Source organism: Melopsittacus undulatus, chromosome 4 (assembly GCF_012275295.1).
Source record: "Melopsittacus undulatus isolate bMelUnd1 chromosome 4, bMelUnd1.mat.Z, whole genome shotgun sequence".
Classification (NCBI taxonomy): domain Eukaryota; kingdom Metazoa; phylum Chordata; class Aves; order Psittaciformes; family Psittaculidae; genus Melopsittacus; species Melopsittacus undulatus.
Window position 1 is genome coordinate 5641100 of NC_047530.1, and position 24731 is coordinate 5665830.

General features: G+C 41.6%; 2 protein-coding genes across 10 annotated transcripts in view; one reads left to right on the forward strand and one right to left on the reverse strand.

The window, feature by feature from the left end:
• Positions 1-131: 131 nt before the first annotated feature.
• PTPMT1 (protein tyrosine phosphatase mitochondrial 1) lies at positions 132-2546 on the reverse strand. Of its 2 annotated transcripts, XM_034061652.1 has the most exons (4): positions 2334-2546; positions 2182-2262; positions 1435-1626; positions 132-379 (listed from the first exon to the last, which is right to left on the reverse strand). In XM_034061652.1, the coding sequence occupies exons 1-4, from the start codon at positions 2502-2504 to the stop codon at positions 248-250; spliced, it is 576 nt and encodes a 191-aa protein (XP_033917543.1). In that variant the 5' UTR covers positions 2505-2546; the 3' UTR covers positions 132-247. The 2 variants fall into 2 exon arrangements, with proteins under 2 accessions (XP_033917543.1, XP_033917544.1); XM_034061653.1 differs by lacking the exon at positions 2182-2262.
• Positions 2547-2748: 202 nt separating this feature from the next.
• CELF1 (CUGBP Elav-like family member 1) overlaps positions 2749-24731 on the forward strand; it is a 63182-nt gene continuing 41199 nt past the window's right edge. For 7 of the 8 annotated variants that reach the window (XM_034062682.1, XM_034062685.1, XM_034062686.1 and 4 more), the window contains exons 1-2: positions 2749-2877; positions 20902-20942. The gene's annotated coding sequence lies outside the window, so the exon portion shown is untranslated. Of the gene's footprint in view, positions 2878-20901; positions 20943-24731 lie in introns of those variants that run through there. The other variant, XM_013130307.3, reaches the window with a different exon arrangement.

Consider the following 24731-nt stretch of genomic DNA (forward strand, 5'->3'; position numbering starts at 1 on the left):
GCTGCAGATATAGAACTTTCTGTGGATTGCAGATCAGCTCAGCACTGATACTGTGTGTGGAAGAGAACTATGGGGCTCCAAGAGAAAGATGGTATTTGCCATGAGGAAAGAAGACTTTCATGAAACTTTACTGTAATATATGTAAAAACTTCTTTATTGGTGGTCAAGAAGTTCAATGCATAAATCATTAGAACGTAAGTTTCTTTTAAAGCAGTCAAACCAGAGATTTTGGTAGATCTTACTGACACTATGAAGTTGTCCCAGTGATCACATTCCTGTGAAATGCCTCCAGGACCTGGACTTGCTTGTGCCGAATGAGGATGTGGGGACGGATCTTGGCAATAGCCTCTATTGCTTCCTGAGGGCTCCAGTGATGCAGCTGAAAAGGCAGAAACCCTGCAAGTGAAAATACACTCTCTCCCTGCATGAGTTAATGGAGCTTTTCTGGAGGCTACAGGCTGCTTTGCCCCTTCTGTTTACTTCACATTCCTCATAAGGGGGACATCAATGCAAGTTCATGAAATAAGTCACTTAAAAAGAGACAGTACAGGAACTCAGAAAACCAAATTCACTTCTCTTAATCCTGATTCCTATTTATTGAAAAGCTTAGAAGGGGTCACCATTTCAGCTAACCAAGGAGAAAATCTGAACAAAAATTGATGTTTATCTGCTCAGTGAACCTACCCTCACAGGTAAATTGCTATTCTCATCTCAATCTGTTCCTCCATAGAATTAGGAACAGAAGTATCGTTCAAAACCTCCATTTGCCACATTCTACAAATCATCAGTCCAAGTCTGGACATCTAAACTGGGCCTCCAGTCCAAACTCTATAAAATCATGGTACCTAGAGGGGAGGGAAGAAATGTAATATGTATAGGGCTGTAGATACGTATGTGCCTGTGCACACATGTAATTGAGCACCTCTCTGATGAGGAAAGGCTGAGAGTGTTGGGGTTGTTCAGCCTGGAGAAGACTCTGGAGAGACCTTACTGCAGCCTTTCAGTTCTTATAAGAAAAGTAGGGAGAGACTTTTTTAGCAGGTCCTGTTAGGATGAGGGGTGATGGTTTTCAATGAAAAGAGAGGAGATTCAGGCTGAATGTGAAGAAGAAATTCTTTACAATGAGGGTGGTAAAATCCTGGCACAGGCTGCACAGAGGTGGATGCGCCATCCCTGGAGACAGCCAAGGCCAGGCTGGATGTGGTTCTGGGCAACCTGATATAGACGAAGGTGCCCTTGCTCATTGCAGGGGGGGTGGAACTAGATGACCTTTGAAAGTCCCTTACAATCCAAACTGTTCTATGATTCTATGGAACATTAATGCACCTGCTTATTAATGGTCAGGCTTCTTAAGCAAAAGCAAACTGTAATGGTTGGCTGTATTTGCTGAGACTGTACAAAAATAAACCCCATTTAGCACTGAATGCTTCTTACGTGAATTAAATACGCTGCCACCATGGTGGCACTGCGGGAGCGTCCCGCCTTGCAGTGCACATACACACTGTGACCACAGGCTCGGTGTTTCAGAATGAATTCAACACCCTTGTGGAGGTTTTCCAAGGTGGGGACTCCAGTTAGATCCACGGTGCTGAGGCGCAGTTGCTCCACTCCCATTGCCTCCCATTCCTGAAATGGACATAGCAGATTTGATCAGTTAATTCTGGGGGGGTTTTGTGGTTGGTTGGTTTTAGTTCCAGAAAGAAAACCAGAACCTGTTGAGACAGTTGGGAAATTCAGCAGGGTTGTAAGCTGACTTTGAATGTCAATACAAACCATTCCATAAACAAGAACCACTCTACGTATGGCTCTAGGAATCCTTTAAATCAGATGTATGAAAACTTCAGTGCCTGCTATCAGAAATGAGAAGTTAAAGGAAACTGAAAAGGTGTGGTTCAGCTGAAGTAGAGGGGAGCTGGGATCTCGTCCCGAGGTAAAAGATGTTCTTGTACGTGCACAGTGAGGTACATAGATTCAATGCTCCCCTTCCCTCTCCGCCGGTGCAGCTCTAACACTTCCCTTCCATCCTCACTTTTTACCGGCCTCTCTCACAGTGTTAGAAGTTGGCTTAGGGACGAAGAAACCGCGTCTTCCCTGTCAGGATCCCGTCTAAAAGCCTCGCCAGCGCCAGGACGGGTGGACCAGCAAGAGACCCTGAGGGACACCGGCAGGCCCCGGGCTCACCTGGGCGGAGCAGCAGAGGAAGCGGGTCTCGTACTCCTCATTGAGGGTGACTACGGCGCGCACGTTCTCCTCCGCCACCAGCTACGGGCACAGCCACCGTCAAGCTCCGCCTGTCCCCCGCGGCCCGGCCCGCCCCGCCGCGCCCGCCTTACCCTGCGGCTGCGTCCCCGCAGCGGCAGCGCCCCCAGCAGCACGGCGCCGTCGATGCGGTGGAACCAGGGCCGGCGGGACCCGGGCAGCTGCGCCCTCGCCGCCGTGTACAGCAGCGTCGGGTAGAAGAGAAGCCGGGCCGCGCCGGCGCCCAGCGCCTCCGCCAGCACCATCGCGGGCAGCACAACGCTGCACCGCACCGCACCGGCTGAGGGGCGGGCGAGCGCACTGAGCGTGAGGAGGCGGGGGAGCCTGCAGCCGGAGTGAGGCGGTGTCGGGCGGGGCGAGGAGTACAAGGTCGGTAGAAGGGGGAGGGCGGGCGCACAGCTCCGGCCCCTCCACCTCGACCCAGCTGTGGTCTCTCCCGGAAGCGCCGCCATCTTGCGGAGCCGGCCTGAGGCGGCGCAGGGAGAGGAGCAGGGCGCGGGTGGATCCCCGGGGGCAGGTGAGGGCGGCGGCCGCCAGGAGGAGCTCGGGCCGGGCCGGGCAGGAGCAGCGCTCAGCCGAGCCCAGCCGAGCCGCGGAGACTGCGATCCCATCGCGCAGGTAACGGCTCTTCTTCTCACCCCGTTCCCCGGGGCTCCCGCCGTGAGGCCACTCGTGCCGGGCCGCAGGGGCAGCCTCTGCGGCGGGCGCCTCGCTCCCGCCCGCTCGCCTCTTCCTTACCCTTGACACGGAGGGGCAGAGGCCCGGCGGGGCGCCGCCGCCCTGTGAGTGCCACCCCGAGTGGGGTGGTGGCCGCCCCATCGGGAGCCCCCTCTGGGGCCCGGAACCGGAGGCCGCCGGTTGTATCTGATCCCAGCGCTGACAGCGCCTCCGGCGCCGCCGGGCCGCGGGGCGGCGGCGGGGGGCGCTGCAGGTACGAGCGCAGTCCGAGGTGGCGTCGCCATTGGGGCGGGGGGGTGGCGCGGGTACTGCGGCGGGCGCTAGCGGGCCTTGGGGCAGGGGAGAGGTTTCCCCGGGCTACAGCCGCCGTTAGCCCGCTGAGCTGGGCAGTTCGGGCGCTGGGGAGCGGCCGGGGGTTTAATCCGAAGTGCGTTACATGTCGTTGGGGGCACGTTAGAGGTCCGTCTTTTGGACTATTGAAACGTTTGATGGCATGCGAGGCAATTCGGGCGTGCGAGAAGCACAAGCAGGGGAATTGAAGTTAAGCGCAGTGTGAGGATTTGCAGTCTCAAGCGTGCGAAGGCATGATGGACACCATGGGAATGAAGTAAGAAGAGAAATATATAAACCAGGAGAGACAGAACGTAAAATGAATGATAAATACATGAAGAAGCAGGCAAGGTTGATAGCAGCTTGAGATTTTTATAGGGCTGCTCATGAATAGGTAGTTGAGAAGCAGCATTATAATGAAGCATTAAACCTTCATTCCTTTAAATTCCTAAAGAATTGTGGCCTAGCTGTGTTCACCTTTAAGACGGAGGCATTCTCTTCTGCCAGAAGCTGTCAGGGAGCATTTTTCAAATGTTGCAGCTTTCTTGTCTGTCCTGCTTGAGCTTGGCCATCGGGTGTGTTTCACGGGGAGTTTACTTGAGTCAGAAAAATGGGGGGAGGGGGGAGTATTTATATCCTTGAGTTATGTTTTGCTTCTGGCTTCCAAGAGCTTGGATTTTCTGAGTATCTTGAATTTGCTTGTTAATTTCATTTCTCTGTGTGTCCTTCCAGTCTTTGTATTGGTAATAGTTGTTATGTTATGTCCTGGTGCCTCTTGCATTCTTCTGTTTTCCTTTTCTGCAGATTAGTTCACGAGATAGATTTTGCTGCACTGACTTGGCATTGCATATCTATAATAAACCCATCGGATATTTTCTCCTTCCCCTCAGCTATGTTGTTGGCAGCTCTGCATAATATGAGATACTCTGTACTTTCTGAAGTTGTGTCTGGACCTAAGCCTTTAAAAAGCAACTTTGTGGAAATACTGTTGCTGTGGTAGATGCTTAAAAACTGTGCTTACATCTTTATGCTGAGATAGGAAATGTGAAGGTTGCTGCACCTTGAATCCTCCAACTGTAATGTTTAGTTGCATTCCTGCAGATGAAAAGTCCCCAGGGCAGGAGCAAAGATCTCACTATTCTTACATCTGCTCAGGGACATAGGTGCAGGTGTGTATATGAGTAAAATTCCTAAATAGGAATTTAAAAATACAATGAGATGAAGGATAATTTTTATTGTTGAAGATGATTAGTGTTCTCTTTCAGCATATGCTCACTTTCAGTATTATCGCTGACATTTATTCTTGGAAAGTATATGCTCTCTGTGGAGTGCGTTCATCCCTTCTGAGTCATCACTGAGTTCTTCCTTTCCCTCTCAAAGTTTCTAATGTTACATTAGAGAAAAATAAATCCCAGATCCTTCCTCCTTAGTTATGCGCTTTCCCTTACGTATCTGCTTCTTTTTTAATATGAAACAAAATACTAGATGCAGGCTTAGAAAGTTGTGTTAATATGCATAGAGATATGCAATAATAAATCCATAATTTGTGAGATTCCTTGCAAGTACCCTTTACATCATTTGAAGACTCACTAGATGAAACAAATTCAGCAGGTTGAAAGAGGTGATCCTGCCCCTCTACTCTGCTCTCATGAGACCTCACGAGGAGTATTGTGTGCAGTTCTGGTGTCCTCAACATAAAAAGGACATGGAACTGTTGAAACAAGTCCAGAGGTGGGCCACAAGGATGATCAGGGGACTGGAGCACCTCCTGTATGAAGACAAGCTGAGAAAGTTGGGGCCATTCAGCCTGGAGAAGAGAAGGCTGCATGGAGATCTCATAGCAGCCTTCCAGTATCTGAAGGGGGCCTACAAGGATGCTGAGGAGGGACTCTTCGTTAGGGACTGTAGTGATAGGACAAGGGGTTACAGGTTAAAACTTAAACAGGAGAAGTTTAGATTGGATATAAGGAAGAAGTTCTTTACTGTTAGGGTGCTGAGGCACTGGAATGGGTTGTCCAGGGAGGTAGTGAATGCTCCATCCCCGGCAGTGTTCAAGGCCAGGTTGGATGAAGCTTTGGGTGCCATGGTTTAGTGTGAGGTGTCCCTGCCCATGGCAGGGGTTGGAACTAGATGATCTTACGGTCCTTTCCAACCCTAACTGTTCTGTGATTCTGAATTCTAATTTTCAACCCTAACTATTCTATGATTCTAAATTAATAGAATCATTCTTCTTACTTATATCTAACCTGAACTTCCTATGTTTAGGGGGACCTGCTGTGAGGTCTCCACACAGCTTATCTTCTCCAAGCTGAACAGCCCCAACTTTCTCAGCCTGTCTTCATACAGAAGGTGCTCCAGCCCCCTGATCATTCTCGTGGTCCTCCTCTGGACTTGCTCCAGCAGCTCCATGCCCTTTTTATGTTGAAGGTGCAAGAAATTATGGCACTTGGACATAAGAGAAATATTTATAATACTGTGTAACTTTCCTTTTGAAGTATTATGTTGCATTTCATAAAAAATAGATGTTTATGTGAATCTTAAATATAGACTTTCATCGAGTTATTCCAGCATCCAACTGATCTTAAACTTTATTATGAGCAGGTTGGATGTTAACTATTTCTTGCATCTTTTTCTGAAATGCGTTCATCGGTTATTATGCTTCTTTATTTCATTTGTTTGTCTTCTGGGTCTCTTGCCACAAGTTGCATCAGAGGGGCTGCTCTAATTTTTTCTTTTGGGTTTCTTTAAGCTGGGTGGGAAGTGATACACATTCTCTCTCGTTTTGAGATTTCTGATTTTTAGTCTCTAACACTGGTACCTAGAAAGAACACAGCAATCTGACTGTTGAAATACTGTTATTCAGCAGGTATGTCCATGAGGCAGCCAGTTTTCCAAGTCATAATGCGAGTTTTGCACAGCATCAATAATCCAACAGACTCAGATTTCTATTTCTGCATTCTTTTGTATCTGTCTTGCCATGAATGTCTTAAATGTTTTATTTCAGTGTAGGCATGTTCAAGTATTGCTTCTTGTCCTTTAGTTTATCATTCACCAAGACTATGTGCAGAGTTATTCACTGCTTTGGTAACTGCCTTCAGGCAAGAAAGTATCATTTTTACCCATTGATCAGTTATTTGGCAGGAAAAAAAAAACACAGTATAAAAGCAGAGCAAAACACTTCAGGGTTTATTAGAATGGGAGTTGTTACTTTTTTCAGTTGATCTAGGTCCTCTAATGGGTATTTCTCCTAAAGTATCACAACACTATGTCTTGTGTTGTGATCTTGTAACAAGATTTCTTGAGGCAAGAGAGATGATACTGATTGGAGAAAAGTGACCAGTAGTTTTATTGTCCTTCCTCCTGTCATTAGAGATCCTTGTGTTACATGAAAAAAAAAAGCAGGATACCACCTTTTCTGCTGTTTCTGTCTACACCTACTTTAGATTGTCCTGTCCAGACACTTTATGTTTGACACTGAAAAGAGAGTGCTTTAGCATTCACATTTTCAAGAGATTCCCCAAATGTCAGCTAAGCATCATCCTGTTTGTACCTGATGTGACATTCAAGCATGTAAAACTAAAATGTGCATTAGGTCAAAGCAGGAAATGTGAATAGAGCAAGGGAGAAAATGTTAACTACTTTAAAGCTGCAGTGCAAATTAATCTGTAAAAGCTTTGCTGTAGGAATGAATAGCTCACAAGTCTGAAATGTGATAAACAGAGCAGGCTTATTTGTTTGACAGCAATGTAGTACAGCACAGTCATCATCCCAGGTAGAGGGAGTCTTCTTCCTGACATCTTGAGTAGCGTAAAACTTCCAGCCATCTTAGCTCTGTGCATTTTTAAAGAGAATTGTTGCTAACTGAATTCGGGATGAACAGTGAGCAATTAGATAACTGAACAGAAGTCTTTAGAAGTCTTCAACTATTAGTGAAGAAGTTCAGTTTAGGTGATACAGTTTGTGACACAGGTATACATGTATGAAAGCTTTATGCCAGAAATAGAGTCATCCTCTACAAGCTGTCTTCTCTGTCACTTGTATGCATATTGTCCTTCAGTCTTCTCGGTATCTCATTGTCTGTTTCTTTGTTTCATTTTTAGAAAAGGTATGCTGGTTGATTGGCTGCTCTGTTAAGAGGTGGGATACTAGTGGAAAACTGACAAACTGCATGTTTTGGTAACGAGTCAATTGATTTAGAGTGGATTTATAACTGATCTAATGATGTGGATTGCAGTGGTGAAGTTCAAGCAAGACCAACATTATATAAACTGGTTTTAAAATTGTATCTCTGGGGGATTTTCACACTGGTTTAATTAAATTACTTGTAAATGTAACTTGAAATAACTGGCTTAGATGCTGCCTATATTTGTGCCAAATGATCAAGCACTTTGGGTTCTTTGTCCTTTTCAGCAGCACAGCTCAAGGAGATGTGGAATGAGCATGTGGATAAAAGGATGAGTGTTCACCGAGTATCCAGTGTCATGGCAGTATGATACCTGTCAGGCTTTCCTTTGCAGGCAGTTTCGGGTTTTTATGCCTGCATGCTGTTTTCTCAGAACTAACTGCTCTCCCAGTTCTTACAAGAACTCAGGTGAAGTTCTGTGATGTCTTACATTCTTTTTACTTGAAATGAATTAGAGTTTTTCAGGACCTTGGCTTTTTTTCCCCCCTTCCATTAAAATTATCCTTCCTTTCACTTCTGTCCAAAGGCTGTTTCATACTGCACCTTTCACAAAAATAATGTAGTTCTTATCCACTACATTTCAGTATTTCACATGTCAAAGTAAAACTATTATTTTTCAAGCATCTTATCACTTAGAATTCAGGTTTTCACTGAATACATGAATATTCTCTGCTATTTTTGCCTCAAACTATGCAGTTCAAAAGATAATCCCACATATACACTTTATCCACAGATCCTTCAGAATCTTTTGGAAAAGGAGCATTCATGTTTGGTCTTTTCAAAGCAGAGGAGCTGGTTATTTATGAAGACTGTAGTTTGAATGAAGTACTTGGCAGACAGTGTCCAAGTCTACATACAAAAATGATAGCATCTTCCTTAATTTACTATATGTAGAGATTTGCAGGATGAGCACCAGGCATCTTAATATCTCTGCAAAACCTTAAAAGACATAGCTTTGATAAATGATTCTTCAGAGGGCAATGAAATACAGGTCTTTTGGGAAGCATAAGTTTTGAATGTCACATCTAGCTCTTGTATGCTATAGGCACAACACAATGTAAAAGTAATTTTCTCATTTATAGTCCTATATTCCTAAGCAGAGCATCATTTCACAATCTTGTTGCAGACTCACCTGTGCCTTCCTGTTATTTTCCTTCCAAAAATTCCTGGTTTTCATTTAAACTACTAAATAAAAAAACCCATACATCTTGATGACATGTCAGCTCAGAGGATTGTATTTCTTCTGGTTTTTTTTGTTTTGTCTTGCTTTTCATTATGACTGTACAATATCTAGCAAAGCAGTAAAGATTCCTTGCACAGTTGTGATGTTAGAAATGATATTACCATTGAAAATTATCAATATGCAAAATCTTTTTGGGGAAAAAGGGTTGTGTACTTTCCTGAAATGTGTTTGACTGTTCAGAAATCTGATCGTATGCTTAGTGACTTAAGAAAAATATGTGAGAATATTCTGATACTTATGGAGTAAAGCACCTATATTACATTCTGGAGAGGTACTTTTTAACAGGGACATGTAAGGCAAGGGGGAATGGCTTCAAGCAGAAAGATGATAGATTTAGATTAGATATTATAAAAATTCCTCACCATGGGGGTGCTGAGGCACTGGCACAGGTTGCCCAGAGAAGCTGTGGCTGCCCCATCCTTGGCAGTGTTCAAGGCCAGGTTGGATGGGGTTTCGAGCAACCTGGTCTAGTGGAAGGTGTCCGTGCAAGTAGCAGGGGGTTGGAACTGCTTGAGCTTTAAGGTCATTTCCAACCCAAACCATTCTATGATTCGCTGCCAGAATGTGATCACTATCAGAGACTGGTTCCAGGTGGTGGTCTCTGTATTTCACAGTGTGGAAGCTTCTCTGATGTAGAATTTGCTTTAGAACTTCTTTGGGTTTTAAAGTATTTTTCATTTAGTTCAAGACTAAGTTTAATAGGCATTTCATGACTGCTTTCAGGGGAGCTGGCTAGGATGCTATTGTTGGTCCTTTTTTGTGAGGAAAATAATTCAGAATATGCCTTGGCATCCAGCTATTTCTGAGTATGCTCATGATTTGCAGGGAGCCTAAACCATTACCTCAAGTCATGAGAAATTAAGAAAGAGTCACTGATTGTTGGTTAAAATACCAGCATGTTTATATGTATTTGCAAGTCACATTAAAGAACTACCTGACTAGTGCACTTCTCTGAGTTCTGAATTGGTTACTACATTTGCAATACAGCTGAAAGTTACAACTTCCACTTATTTGTATGAGAGAACTTTTCTGGTAGCTTCTGTAAGGTTGTTTCATATGGCCATGTAAATGTGAGATGCATGAAGTATAAGATACAGGCAGCAGAACACAGTAATAAATCTCCCATGAAAAATTAGGCTTTTATATATGAATGAAACTGCTTTCAAGTTTGCTGACTTTCATACGTGTGTACTAGAAAAAATCAGGGAGTGTGCCTTTTCCTTTTTTTTTTGCTTGGAATACCTGGGGATTTGGGTTTTCTTTCAATTCTCTCTCTCTGTGCCAGAACATGAAAAGGGGGAGGGAAGGAAGAGAATAGGATTCTGCATAGAAGTGGATTTCTTCTGCTTTTCAAGAATAAGAAATAGAAAAAGGTTTAGTTTTGCCAGTGTTTAAACACAAAAGAATTACTGGGAAAGCAGGCAGAATATAACAGGTCACCATTGTAATTTGTATAAGCTAATTGGAAAGGTCATTCTTGCTGATTTAGGAAAATACTTAAAAAGGAAGAAGGGTTTATAAAGTTTGCTCTAATTCCATTTGGGTCCAGAGGCAAGGTCAAACCAAGAGGTTAGTATGTGGATGTGTGTGTATCCAAAAGCAACAAGGAAGATCTGGCCAGTTCAGTAGTTCTTGAAATGCTGGTGGAGGCCACGAGCATAACTAGGGGACTGGAGCACCTCCTGTATGAAGATGGGCTGAGAAAGTTGGAGCTGTTCCGCCTGGAGAAGAGAAGGCTGCGTGGAGACCTCATAGCAGCCTTCCAGTATGTGAAGGGGGCCTACAAGGATGCTGGAGAGGGACTCTTTGTCAGGAATGTAGTGATAGGACAAGGGGTAATGGGTTAAAACTTAAACAGCAGAGGTTTAGATTGGATATAAGGAAGAAACTCTTTACTATTAAGGTGGTGAGGCACTGGAATGGGTTGCCCAGGGTGGTTGTGAATGCTGGTGGTGGTCAAGGTCTGGTGGTGATCAAGGCCAGGTTGGACAAAGCCTTGGGTGTTATGGTTTCGTGTGAGGTGTCCTTGCCCATGGCAGGGGGGTTGGAACTAGGTGATCTTAAGGTCCTTTCCAATCCTAACTATTCTATGATTCTATGTGGGGATTCCCTGGAAGGGAGATTTTTATCTTGTGTCTGAGTTGCTGCCCAGATTCTGTTGGATGAAGTGTGTTAGATGTTCCTGCATTGTTAAGGTGGGCTCAAGCAAAATGGGCTTGGAAGTAATTTCAAAACAGTTACTCCTAAAAGTCTGTACACTGATGCTTCTGATGCACAGTGTTACAGTGCATGAGAGGGTGCATGTGTAAAGGAACTTGTTTTAGCAATGGTCTCCTCCAGAGACCATGTATGGGTAAAGCAGTTCAGCTCCCTGCTCCTCCCTCTAAGAGCTGAGCAGAATCTCTTCTGCTGAAACGGTTGTTCTGCTTTCTGCTTTCTATATTTGTACAGCACAGCACGCTAGCTAACCAGGCAGTGTGGCCAGCCTTGTGTGCATGCTGTATTGGCTGGGCACAATTGAGAGCCAGGGCTCGCAGTTTCTGTTGTTACGTCTGTCTGCGTCTCTGGGGAGGACTGGCATTCCAAGTGAAAGGTGATCTATTTGTGGATGTTTTCCTTATTTTTGTGAAATGCAGTTCATCCAAGCTGGGAGTTTAGAGCCTGGGATTGGAGGAGGGAAGGCAGTTGTCTTTCAGAGAAACTTATGGTGTGGGTGGCATTGGCTTCAGATACAGTTTGATCCTGCAGACGAGCTGCTATCTGCTGGAATGAGGATTTTAATGCCCCTGCCTGCTTTGGGGAGTGATTAGCTAGTAGCTTTCCATAAAAGGTTTGTTGTTACTCTCTGCCATGAAGATTAATGAAAGCTAGATCCCGTCTTGGAAGAACTGAGTGCTGTCTTTGCTTGTTATGGGCAAGGGGAATTAATAAGGAGCTAGACCCTGGCCAGCCTTGTTTGGAATAAGGAGCTAGTGTTGAGGGATGAGGTTGTAGGAAATGCCTTGTTAGGGAGAGCTGGAAACTGTAACTGAGACTTCCCTGGCTGGTCATTTGCATAAACATTGTGTTAAAGCTCTGCATACATTGGTATGACTACTCACAATCGCTTTTCTTAAGTAGTAGATCAGTTGGACAAACAGTGCAGGGAGTCTGCTAGCTGCTGACACTGTAGTTAACTGTTGATCTGATGTTCTTTGACTAGTAGAAAGGTGCTCTAAATAGTGGCAGCAACTGTATCCACCATTAGCATTGGCAATACATCTGATGAGAGGGAGGAAAAGGGAAATAGGTTATAGGGTACTTTTTATGTCTTTCAGATGATGCTGGCCACTTGCAAATTCTGCTCCCTTTTGAATATCTAAGCAAATAATCTCAGTTTTTGATTTTAAAATTTGAATGAGGAAAACATGATTTCATTTGTGAAGCAGAAACAGAAGGCAGCATCTTGCTAAAATCATTCTTGAGGACCCTGTTCCATGAACTCAGTGTTTCTTTCATACTACTGCAATGTCTTCAATGTCTTTCCTCCCAAGGAAGCTGTGTATCTTGAATTTGGAAGAAGCAAATTCTGGAGGCAAATTGGGACATTTCAGCTGCTGGCAGTGTCCATATTGCACTCTGTCTGCAGGCAGGGAACTGTGAGGGATGTGTGACAGAGGGTCATCTCATTCTTGAACTGCTTGAACTCAAGCAACTTTGTTGTATGGCTGTTTTCTGATCATTCTTGTTTTAACGGGGACATGCTGTGGTAGCTGTCCTTATTCATCTGGAAAACGTATGGAATTCATTGTGAATATGCAGTTTTCTGAGGTCTTAAGATTGTTGTCTTCAGTGCCCCGATATGTTTCCCAGTTCTCACATCCTCTTAAAGCCTCTACCCGCCTTTCTTCCCACTATTCCACTTCCTGACTCTCCAGTTGACATCCTCTCACTTAATGCTAGCCAGAGCAAAGTGGCAGAAACATAATCTAAACTGTTCCTGAGTTTACAGTACCAGTTAAAAGCAAATCTTTGTACCCTTTGGTGCCAGTGATTTGGGTCATCAGTTCCTCTAAAGTGTTTTCTGGTGGCATACTTAACTGTCTTGTACTCTTGTGGCAGGAATATGACTAAGCAATTTCAAAGGCCCGTTGTATGTAAACCATTGCATGCTTAGAAAATAGTTTGTCCACTCTGTGAAAGATGTCATGATAAATGGGTAGAACACTAAGGAAATATTTTCACAAAGTGCTTTGAGTAGATGACAGATAAAGCCAGGCTGTAGAATGGCACTAGGGGTTTTAAATCTTTCATTTTGAAAGGATTGACTGCATTGTTACCCTGTTTGCAGAAAAGGTTTCATCAATGTTAGAAGCAAGTGAGAAATTCACTTTGTCTGACATCCCTTGAAGGTGCTGAAATCCCACAGGAAGGGGTAATTTTTTGTTTTATTCTTAGCTTACTGCTTTATTATTTATGAGAAGCATTCCTTATTTTTAATGTCATAGTCATGCAGTTGACAATAAAGTTAGGTCAAGTGTGACAAGATTATGGGTATTTGGAATTAAGTCCAGTGTCATTTGAAGTTAGTTAAACTTATAACTGTAAAGATGATAGATGCATATATTTCTTACAAGTATAGTGTTTTCCAAACAGAAGTAGTGGAAGCCTTATTTATAATTTGAGTAATTTAAAAAGGATTAAGCAGAGAATTAATGATGTGAAATTCAGCTCCTAAATCTCATCATGTCGTTTCATGAGTAATTTGAATGAGCATATGCCAGTATGGCTCTGAAAGAGACTTGTTCCATCTTTCATGTGTTTCCCCTTTCCTTTACACTGCCAAGAACATTTGTGTGGTTGTGCAGTGAATTGAACCAGGGAGCATGTCTGGGTTAAAACTATTATTTTCCTTTTGTTGGTAGGCTAGATCCAACCTAAATCATTTCCTCTCTCAGGCTTGTTATACAGAGGTGGGGATGGATAGCTCGTGATCAAAGAGTTGTGTTTTGTTTTTCAGACAAGAGCATCGGCTTAAACTGAATCTGCACTAGAAATGTCTTGATCTTTTCCTCTGTATTTCTACCTCATTTCTATCTAATCTTTACTGAGACCTTATAGCCAGTCCTCTCTAGTAATGCAGCCCCAAAAAATTAAGTAAGAATTGTTTGCATGTGCTACCTGTTGTGGCACGTATCATTTGCTTCTTAGGGAGGTACTGAATGTTGTCATAACTTTTCTTTACGAATGTGGTATTTGATACGTGCTGTGTTTGATGCTGCTGTACAGAGAAGCCTGTTGTTTGGGAAGAAATTGGTGAACTTTTCTGATGTGAGGCAGAGAGAAGATAATGTGCTACCTAGACAATTAATGTGCAGTTTTGATTCAGGAAGTGTAAGGTATCTCCAGAATCTAGATAAGAGGTATAGAAATCCTGGGAATCCAGCAAGATATACCAGAGGATTTTGTCTATTTTGAGACCTCATGCAGTCAAAACTGTATTTATAGCACTTGTTTTTGTCATAAAGTTTCTGGAGTCTTCTCCTGCTAGCAGTGGAAATGAGCTGATGTCATACTGTGCCTTCCAGGAACAGTGAATGGAAAGAACTGATGGAGAAGTGTGTAAGTGTAGAACGTCTGAAAATACGTGCATAAAACCATAAGCAAGTAATGAGCCTCTAGTTCTTGGCGAAGTGTATTGACACTCCTGATCCTTCCCACCTCCTTCTCCCTTCACCCAGCTAAAGTCTAAGATCGGGTGACTGATCCAGGCTTGTACAGCAGCAAGGGTTTCTGAGGCTTTGGGAAGAGAGAGGAGTAAGGAAAGCTGAGTTGGCACAAGCTGGTGAGCATTAATCACTACAGGCAAGCAGCCTGGAGGGGGTGTCTCAGTGTCACAAAATGGGCCATGAGGGTAGTTTGTGGAGTAAAAGGCTGCTGGTAGCAATAGGAGAGATGTTCTAATAGTCATCTATAGGTGTTCCTAACTAGGAAATAGTTAAGCTTCTTCAGACAGAGAGAAGTTCATGGTAAGGGTGGCATTACATTTGTGAATGGTATTCAGGCAGAAATGGTGCTTCAAGGTGCTCACTGTGTTTAGGCAATGGTGTGTTTTCAGTAAGTATTAGCTTGTAAAGTAATGCAGATTATATTTTCTGGGGTTTTCTATATTATTTACAATGTTTATGTAGAACCTGAGTGATAGAAACCATATTAGAGAGGGGTAAGTACTGCAAAATAAAGAAACTAAAGTATACCTTAAATGATGCTGCAAATGGTGACAAATGAGAAACCTTCAAAGAGCTGGAGTAGAAGCTTAGGAAGAACTGCTTTGCAGTGAAATGGTTAGATTTTCTTTCATTTGGGTTTTTGAACAAAAGTCAGGACATTCCTAAGTGAACATTCCCACATCAATGCCAGTGTTTGAAGAAAAAAATAGTACAGAATATTTTTTTAAGTTTCAGCTCTACACACCCAGTATTAAATCTCTTGAAGTGTTAATAAAAGTTATTTGCTGTTGGAAGTTATTTGAATCAATGTCCATTCCTTAAAACAGGGCATTGACTCCACTGTTTTGCAGAAGTAGATGAGTATATTTTGAGACTTGCACTTTTACTTATGCAAAGGATTTGTCCGTGTGCCTATTACAAAAATAAAAAAAAAAAAACAAAACAAAACCTCAAAATAAAAGTAATTGAGCATGTTTTTACCCTTTGGTTAGCAGGCGTAGCAACAGCAGACTCTGCACGGTAGAGTTCATGGCAAGTACTTGCCTAGTATAAGCCAAGCAAGAGGCACATACAAACTTAAGGTAAATCAGTCTTTCTTAGTTGTGCTTCTGAAATAAACTACAAATGTTTATACTTAAACATTTTGAAAATATGCAGGATTTCAAACCTACTCATGAGTTTGTTTCCAGTTTGATTCTAATCTTTCAAAATTGGGACACCTCAAAATGATGTTCCCTCTGACACTGGCAGCAGATGCTGGAAATTATCATATGTGCTGTATCCACTTCTGGTATTTTAGGTGTAAAGTACAGAATAGCAATTGCACTTGAGGATCTTTATGAGGAGACCTGCAATACATTGTTCTCCTTTTGGATTTGATTTTACTGTCTTTTGCACAATGAAAAGAAAGAAGTACCTTGATATCATTAAAAAAGACTTACTGTAAACTGTCTGCACAGGGATGATTTTCCCATTGACTTTTTTTACTTTGCCTTTAATGATGGGTAAGTGAAAGTGTTAGTGTTTAAATCTTGTGGCTGGGATGAATGAAGTTGTTAAAGTTCAAGTAGTGTTGTTGCTTCTAGAGCTAAGCTTAGTGGTTAAGCTGAGGGTATTGTTTTTGTTCTCTACACCTCAATCTCTTACCCAAAAAGAAGACAAAAACCTCTGTGCTACATTTGGTAGGTCTTCCTGTGGCAGGTATAGTATCCATAAAGCAAAACATGAATGTGTGTTTCCTGAATACTTTGGGTCCTCATTCAGAAAGTAAATGGAATGTTGTGTTGGTATCTACCTTCTATATTTGCAACTCTTGAGGTATTTTGAGAGGCTCTTGATGCCATAATCTGTCATTAACAGCCAAATGCTTTGTGGAAACTTTTAATGAAGATTTTTTATTAGGTTTTCAGCTGAGATGCAGCTATAACAATGTGATTATACTCTGGTTCTTATCGAATGCATTTGGTCACTAGTTCTCAAAACACCTTTTCATAGAGAAAGCAAATAAATGATAAAACTGTAAAACCAAAAACTCTTAGGACCATCAGGTGACTTGTCCAATGCTATTCAGTCCCATAGGTAGTAAGAGAATTGATGGCTTCTAAGCTCCAGTCTCATGTTTTCAATAGTAGACCATAGGATTGTTTTGCATTCTCAGTGTTTGTCTCTTGACACTCATTGTGGGTTGTAAGACTAATGATGGATCTTGGGAATGTTTAAGCTATAAGTACTGACTGGGCATGGAACAGGTATTGCAGATATGGTCTACATCCCAAATCTGAAGTATTTTACGATATCCTGGTTACAGTAAGTTGTAGCATGGCATTTACAGTGCTAACTGTGTAAATGTATGACATTACCCTAACCCTCTCCTGTTATTGTCTTAATCTGCAGTGGTCCCAAAATGTGCACCTCTTCTATTCATTCTGTTCTTACTATGTCTTAAGTTGAATAGACTTACATTCTGATAGTTGAACATGCTGTCGTAATTCAACCAATCTACTTAATTAACTGTACTGCTAATATGTATGCACATCGGTGCTTGTGCTGGCAGCACTGAGGGAAACACTGTTTGAAAGCTCTGTGCAAGTGAAGTGAGCAGTTGCAGTGACTGGGAGCTGTTGCCTTGCATTGAGTGAGTAGCTTCTGATGCTGAGAGAAGTTTGGGTGATGCAAAGATTGCAGGAGAAGCAGCATGTTTCTTAGATAAGGAAGTATGGCTGCTTCCTTGTCAAGGTTTTGGCAGTAAAGAAGTTTCATTTTGTCTTGCTGTCTCATAAGTATCATTTACCAGAAATTGACGTAGTTTTTGTGGGTTATGGCCTGAGCCCCTACAGTAATTGAAACCTATCTGATTTGTACAGGCTTCTTTAGTTGAAATTTGACTTTCCTAGTGCACTTGCTCCTTCACTCTCTGATGCAGTGTTACCTCCCTTTTACTGATTCTTCCACAGAAATAGTTACTTTTATATTTCCAACTTCTTGTTATTGGCCATAGTGGTACTTTAAATTAAACTGTGTAAATCCTCAGTGAGTCCAGACCGAATGTTGATTTATGTGAGAGACTGTTGACGCCAGGATATATCTGAGGTTGAGAGCTATTTGGTCTGTTTTATCTGTTAGCCTCCTTAATTGTCAGTGGTAATCTTGACATCCCACAAACATGAATTCCTGGAAAGTGTAATGAGAAATCAGAACTAACTGATCTAGACAAGTGCTGACTGCAACAGTAATATCATTGATCAGAATCCATTAAATGATCTGGTGTTCTCTTACAGATGGTCCTGGGTGCTGATGAGACTGGATTTATAGGGCTCATATCCATTGTCAAGTACTTAGTGGCTAGAGGCACTTGCCTTCGTTACCAGCTGCACTTCTATTTATATTATATTGCATACCAGAAGTTACAACTGTTTGCTCATCAGTGAGAGTGTATTTTATCCCTCTTAGATCTGGCAGTTCTAAGTGTTAAATTTACGTATTAGACCTTTGTTTTTCTACATAAAATTGTTGGGTGGTGTAATAGTTCCTCCCAGCTCTGTACAGAAGAATTTGGAAATTACATCTGTACTCAGATGCAACATTTTAGTCAGGGACAACTTCAGGAAGGATCTTCTTTGCAGAAGCTGTGATGAGATGGCCAGTTCACACTTGTAAATTGTTTTGCTGTCCCCACTAAGAACCTATGCTCATGTACCTACAAAAACAGTTCAGTGTCAGCATGTAATGTTGGAGTGGGGTGAATCTGCTGTTTGAAGAAATTCATACTGGAGGGCTGGAGCACCTCCCGTATGAAGACAGGCTGAGACAGTTTGGGCTGTTCAGGCTGCATGAAGAGATGGCTGTGTGGTGACCTCATAGCAACCTTCCAGTATCTGAAGGGCGCCTATAAGGATGCTGAAGAGAGACTCTTTGTCAGGGACTGTAGCGACTGGACAAGGGGTGATGGGTTTAAACGTAAACAGGGAGAGTTCAGGTTAGATATAAGGAAGAAGTTCTTTACTGTGAAGGTGGCACTGGTTGCCCAACGAAGTGGTAAATGCTCCATCCCTGTGTTCAAGGCCAGGTTGTACAGAGCCTTGGGCTACATGGTCTAGTGTGAGGCATCCCTGCCCATGGCAGGGGGTTGGAACTAGATAATCTTAAGGTCCTTTCCAACCCAGACTGTTCTGTGAATATATGCTACACACATTGCTAGCAGCATGACAGCTATATATAGCTTGATCTGAGGTATCCAAGTCCTGGTTTCTTCTCAGAAGAAATACAGATTTCAGGCTTTTGGCCTTTGGGACAGGTTTGCCTGATGTATCAATTTAGATAAAGTATTTGGTGTATTTATGTTCTGCATGCAATTAGATGAATCACGCTAAACCAGTTTTGTTCTGAGAAGCGTTTATGATTTAAGAGCATTCTCCCAGGCTTTCTATGGGTGGTTGTCAGATTTGCTGCTTGCATTTTAAAGTTTTTATTGTCCTGGATTTTGCCTTTGATTCAGTGAGGTGTGTATTTTTTGCCAAAGGTATCCAAGAGTTATGTGTTCCTCTGGCTATGTGAGCTGTACTTTTGGTTCCTTTGAAGTTTTTGAATTAATTCTCTAGAGTGTTCCATAGTTACATGTGCAAAGGGCATATTCTTTTTAATGTTAAGAAGTTGTTTACCAGTATATTCCTAAGCATTTACAAGATCAGCTTTTTCTGAAAGCTCATTATCAAAGAAATATAACTTGGCATTTATGACAACTTCCATAGGGCTAAAATACCTGGCAAAGATTGGATTTAAAAGGAAGAAAACAACAATTTTGTGTTACATGATGTTTTGAAGCCAGGTCTGTTAGCAGGAATCTGAGACCATTTTTTTGGCCATAAACAAATATTCTTTAATTAAACTTCAGAAAGGCAAAGGAATGTGGGTGAGGTGGAAGGAGGTGTCCTCAGGTTACATGTTTGCTTCACTCCCTACTAGGAGCTTCTTAATTGAGAGTGCTGTTGTGAAAAGGAAAAGTTTGTAAAGTGTTCTCTGGCCATTAGTCAGTTTGCACTAATATTCTAGAGAAGAGGAATCCATAACTTTGAAAATTCATATTTCAGATAATGGAGTTATTTTTCTCAGGATTCCTGGATTGAATTTTTTTCTTGTTCATATTAAATATTATAAGAAAAAAATCTGTTGTTGTGATTAGGATTCCATGTTCCTTTAGAGGGTGTAACACTTTATTAAATCATAGAATAGTTAGGGTTGGAAAGGACCTTAAGATAATCTAGTTCCAGTCACCCTGCCATGGGCAGGTATGCCTCACCCTAGACTAGGTTGCCCAAGTCTCTATCCAACCTGGCCTTTGAACGCTGCCAGGGATGCGGCATTTACCATTTCTCCGAGCAACCTGTTCCAATGCCTCAGCACCCTCACAGTAAAGAACTTCCTTATATCTAACCTGAACTTTACTGAACAAATCAGGAAGAAATTAGAATAATTGAAAATTACTATAAAATAGCAATGAAAAATTCTGAAGAGATCTCCCTGTGGAAAAGAGAGCGTTAGTACATGTGATAAATCTCCAAGTATATTGCAGTAAGTTAGATGAGGATATGGATCACTTATCCACACTACCCAAAGAAGATAGGACAGAGGTTATGAAGGGGCTTGCAAAGCAGTGAAACTGTGGGAACTCAGTCTTGTATAACATTTCCTGCAGACAGATGCAGTTTTTGGTTTGATACCTATAGATAAGTGAATGGATGTGGATTTTCTGTAAAATACTCCTAGATGACTATGAGTCTAGTTTTGCAAACTAACCTAGCAGAAAGGAGAGAAGAAATTCTTTGAAAGATAACTAAAAATTCAAAGTTTGTATGTAAGTATCTGCTAGCTTGTGTTATGGGGCCGTTTGGATCTGCAAAGAGAAGTCTGAAGCACAGAGTAGTGTCACCTACTTATGCGGTGTTTGTACAGAAAATCTGTGATGTTCCTGGTTGATGATTTGCTTAAGATGTAGAAATAACACCTCTCTCCTTGTGGTGTTAGTTCTTTGTGTTCACCAATTCAGAGCTTTCTCGTAAGTTTTCATCTTACATAAGAGTACCTGTGCAGGTTCTCATCTGTTAACGCTGCAGCTCTCAGAAGAATGTAATACAGGAGTTCAGGGTTGTGGGGACTGCTGTTGGTAACTCTGCTTCTGTCATGACAGCCAAAACGCCAGACAGGTAGGATAAGTCCACTGAATGTTATTAGGAAGCTACAAGGCTTCTATTTTCAGCCATGTCATGTTTGCAGTTCTTTCCTTTGAACCCTTTCATGTATTCTTTATATTTTTGAAATGTGCGACTTCATTTTTCAGTCTGATGAGGGTTTTTACTACCTCTTGAATACTTCTTTTATTAGAAATGTGCTTTACTTTCAGAGTCGTCAGCATTTTACAAGGTGGGATACATGTTGCAATGATTGTTACTATCTAATTCCAACTCCAGAGTACTCAGTGTCTGTTTTTTCCTTCTCTGTTTTAGACTGAAGACTGGAACAGCTAGAGGAAAGTGCATAGCTGCAGGTAGGAACAGTTTGTATCCCTCACTTATCTACTGGAGCTTCATTTCAGAGGTTTCAAGAAGGTGTTTTTACTTCCAGTGATGAAAGCAGTCATTTTCCACTGCAGTGAGCAGTGCTCCCTGAGCCTAAAACTCTTCACACTTTCCTGCCTTTGTACTGCTGAAAGAGGTTGGGAGTGTTAACAAGACTGCACATACCAAGACAATAGGCTGCTTTAGCTCCATCTCTAATATAATAGATCTAGAAACCTTACTAACTACAAAGTAGAAATGTGTGTTGTCTTAGCAATTTCTCGACCAGAGCAAAGCTGAGGTACTCTGTAGTACATGAAACACTAAAAGTGTGTGTTAGTGTAATGCCTCTTTTCATCTGGGACAGATTTGATTACAAATGTAGTCTGGTGTGAGAATCCTTGGAGCCAAATGTGGGGGTCTTATGGTGTAATTTTCTTAATGCCTGAAGTCCAGGAAGGGTGTGGTTTCATAAGACAAATGAGACAAGTCCCCCCTTACTCCTATTTGGTTTCCAACTAACTGTGAGTAGTCCTGTTTGTTTTGCTTATGCTGCTTCTTGCAGTAGTTTGCATGATAGACAAAATCAGCTTGACAACCCAATAGAAAGCTCTTCTGTGATTAAGTTGTTATTTCTGTGGGTTAGCAAGTTGGAACGAGTTGGTGTGTGGTCACAGGAGTACCAGAAGAATAGATAAAACTGTTTGTAGTTATGCACCTGAAGAGTTTGTGTTCATTTCTGAGGAAAATGACCTGTAACTGCTGTGTTAAGTAACACTGCCATGCTCAAAATGGGGTGATTGTTGCTTGTCTGATGAATCACCTCTGCTATTGCAGAAATATTTAAGGTGTGCTTTAATCTGTACACAACCAGGGAGAGTAGAGTTTGATGCTGTCTTGTGGAAACACTTGTTTTCTTCTCTGGTGAAACATTTTCTACATTTTTCATAAATACATTAGAAAGAATATAGTTATGTCTATGTTAGAAAGTAAATCAAATTTGTCTTTAAAGTGCAGGATATCCTGTCTCTCCATATGGTACTCATCAGGGTAGAAAGAGCTAAAGTTAGATTAAGAAATCCAGGAACACCTTCCTTTTCGGGGGATTTTTAGGGAACTGGTGATTGATATCTGTGTTTGGAAGTACTGGTTTGAGGGCATTGGTCTTGATGCATTGAGGGTGTTGTAAAACATTCAGCTTCTGTCTCGAATGACTGGTGATAGGTACTTTGCCCTTCCTGCTCCTTTGCTGCTCCAGTAGGACCACACAGAAGATAGGAAAGGGAATACTGGTCATTATGTTTATATTTTTGTCTGAAGAGTTTTTATCTTTTGAGACAGACTAATCTGTGATTAGACCTACTTTTCAAACTGATGGGATCCTGCCAATTACAAAACACAGGTCCAAACCAATAGGTTTGGATTACTTAACAAAATAATCAGGTTATTTACATAGCAAAATAATAAAGTTCTTATGGTTGCTGAAAATAAGTCACAAAACCACTTCTGTTAAGTGAAAGAGCTATGGTTTCTCATCTTAAAAGCAACATAAAGTTAAATTCATCTGCCTTAATGTGAACATAGAAAGGTGTCCAAAGGAAAGAGGATTGAGTGTTTTCTTGAACATCTCATAACGGTGTATAAAAATGTATGCATCCCAGTATGAAATGCCTCTTACAATGATTAATTCCATAAATTAATTCCACAGAAATATTTCAGAATAAAACTGATGGAATTCCATTTCTGGTCTGGTACAGAGAGTAAAATTGAGGAGTCAGCTTTGCTTCAAGATAAGAAATCAATCAGCCTTTGGTCTCATTCCCCACTTTTCTGATAACTGCTGTCTTTAAGCAGACAAGCTTTTTGTTTACTCTGAGGCCTCAGGATTGCTTCTTGGATTTCGAAATTTGTATGCCACACTTTGCCAAAACAGATTAAATGTTACTTTTCTGTCAAGTATTTCAAGTGCTTTATGAGAAATGCGAGGTTCAAGACTGAGGAACTCCTACCTCTCCATGTATGTACCTCTTGTCATATCCACATTCCCGGTGCTTATACTGTGCTGGAGGACAAAAATGCCTTTACACTGCTTAAATGCCCTGTGAATAGGGAGCACTCTAGTTTTCATGTTGTTCTTACAGCCTTGTCCCTCCTGTTGTTTTCCTGAAGGTAATAAGGTCTAATGAAAACATCATTGAATCAGATCTGCAGGAATGTTGTTTGATGAAGAATAGCAATTACCTGGTTTTACCTGGAAGTTGTCCATGTTCAAATATGATTTCTGTAGGTCTGAGCCCCTTCTGCCATGGAAAACGGTGGCATGGAAATGAAAATGGGCATTAAAACACTTGTAGATTTGTCTTAGAAGGAAATTGAGTGTTCTGCTGTAAGTTAATTCTTCCTCAATACTTCTAAAGCCATTATAGTTCTACGTTGATGCACTATGTGGAAATTATTACTGCAGTGATTGCTATTTTTAACTGCAAAGTGTGCTCTCCTGGAGCTGTCTTGGCTGCATTTGAGCTCTCTGCAGGTAACATGCAACAAAAAGTTTTAATTTGGATAAAATAAAAGCAAAGAGAAATAGCGAATTTTTAATGCAGTATTATATAAACTGATTCTTATTTGTGTCTGGTACTATTAGAAACAATTTGAGGTTAAAGGACTCCTTAAAATGGCTTGCATGGCTGTTCTGATGGCTGCAAGGAACAGTAACACTTGAGACTTGATGCTTTGTTTAGTCCAAAAGTTCCCCTGAAACTTAACAGGGGAAGGAAAAAAAGACTATTATACTTTAGAAAGATTTATGAACATGTCTGACTGCTATTCTAAGACATTGCAGTAAGAAGAGGCTTTAAAATCATAATATGACATTTGTTCCTTCAAGTTAAGATGGCATGTTATATTTCTTAAGTAAAAAAAGTAACTCTGTCCAGTTCTTAGGGTTTACTTTATATATGCATGAGGTGTTTTGCTTGCAATAAACCTTAAAGGCATTTTTGATTCACTGTAGTTCTGCAGTAATGCAACAATCTTCATATGTGGTATTGTTTTGGAATTGTATAGCTATTCTGTAGTCTCCCCTGAGTCCAATATGCAACCACACAGCAATTCTCTGTGTAAATGTAGTTGTTTTGCCCATGGTAGTGCTTTGTGGCATGTTTGGCTTGCAGACAAGCAGACTGTTCAGAGCTTTCCAGGACCCAGTGGATTTTCAGCTCCTTAGCAGAATAACTTCTGGCTCTGTTTCAGTGGCAGAAAACTAACCTAAAATGTGTAGTTGGTTCTTTAAAAACCTCTCAGGCAAATACTGCTGAGGTGCCAAAATGCTTGTTTTGAGTGCATCTTTCAGACTAAGTACAGATCTATGTTTTCCTCTAGTGTAGGAGAAGACAGACTTCAAATACAAGCCTATTTGAAGCCACATTTCTAGGTCTTGTGTTTGTATTTATAAAGTATTCTGTTCCATGTAATTGCTTGCAGGGTTGTTTCTTAACAACAAGCTCAAATAGCTGAAGGTAAGCTTTGGGCCAGTTGTAAACCTTGTAATTTCTGTAAGCTGAGACAATATTTGGGGAGAGAAGAGGAAAGGCTGTGTAAGCACATTGTACCTCTGCTTTCGGGGCATGATAACTTGCAAGCATTAGTATTCTTACTCTCTTCTACTGTAGATTTAAGTGTTGAAGTGCAAATGTGATTTGTCATCCATAGTTTCTGTGTCTCATAGTCTGAATTCAGGCAATAAACAAAAGAGGAAGTAGGGAGGGGGCAGGGGAAAC

Excerpts from the sequence above, each read along its gene's own strand:
- PTPMT1 (XM_034061652.1), bottom strand. The coding sequence starts at position 2,504 with ATGGTGCTGGCGGAGGCGCTGGGCGCCGGCGCGGCCCGGCTTCTCTTC. Across the intron at positions 2,263-2,333 it reads TGCGGGGACGCAGCCGCAGG|CTGGTGGCGGAGGAGAACGT; the intron begins GTAAGGCGGGCG and ends CTGTGCCCGTAG. Across the intron at positions 1,627-2,181 it reads TCCTCTGCTGCTCCGCCCAG|GAATGGGAGGCAATGGGAGT; the intron begins GTGAGCCCGGGG and ends TGTCCATTTCAG.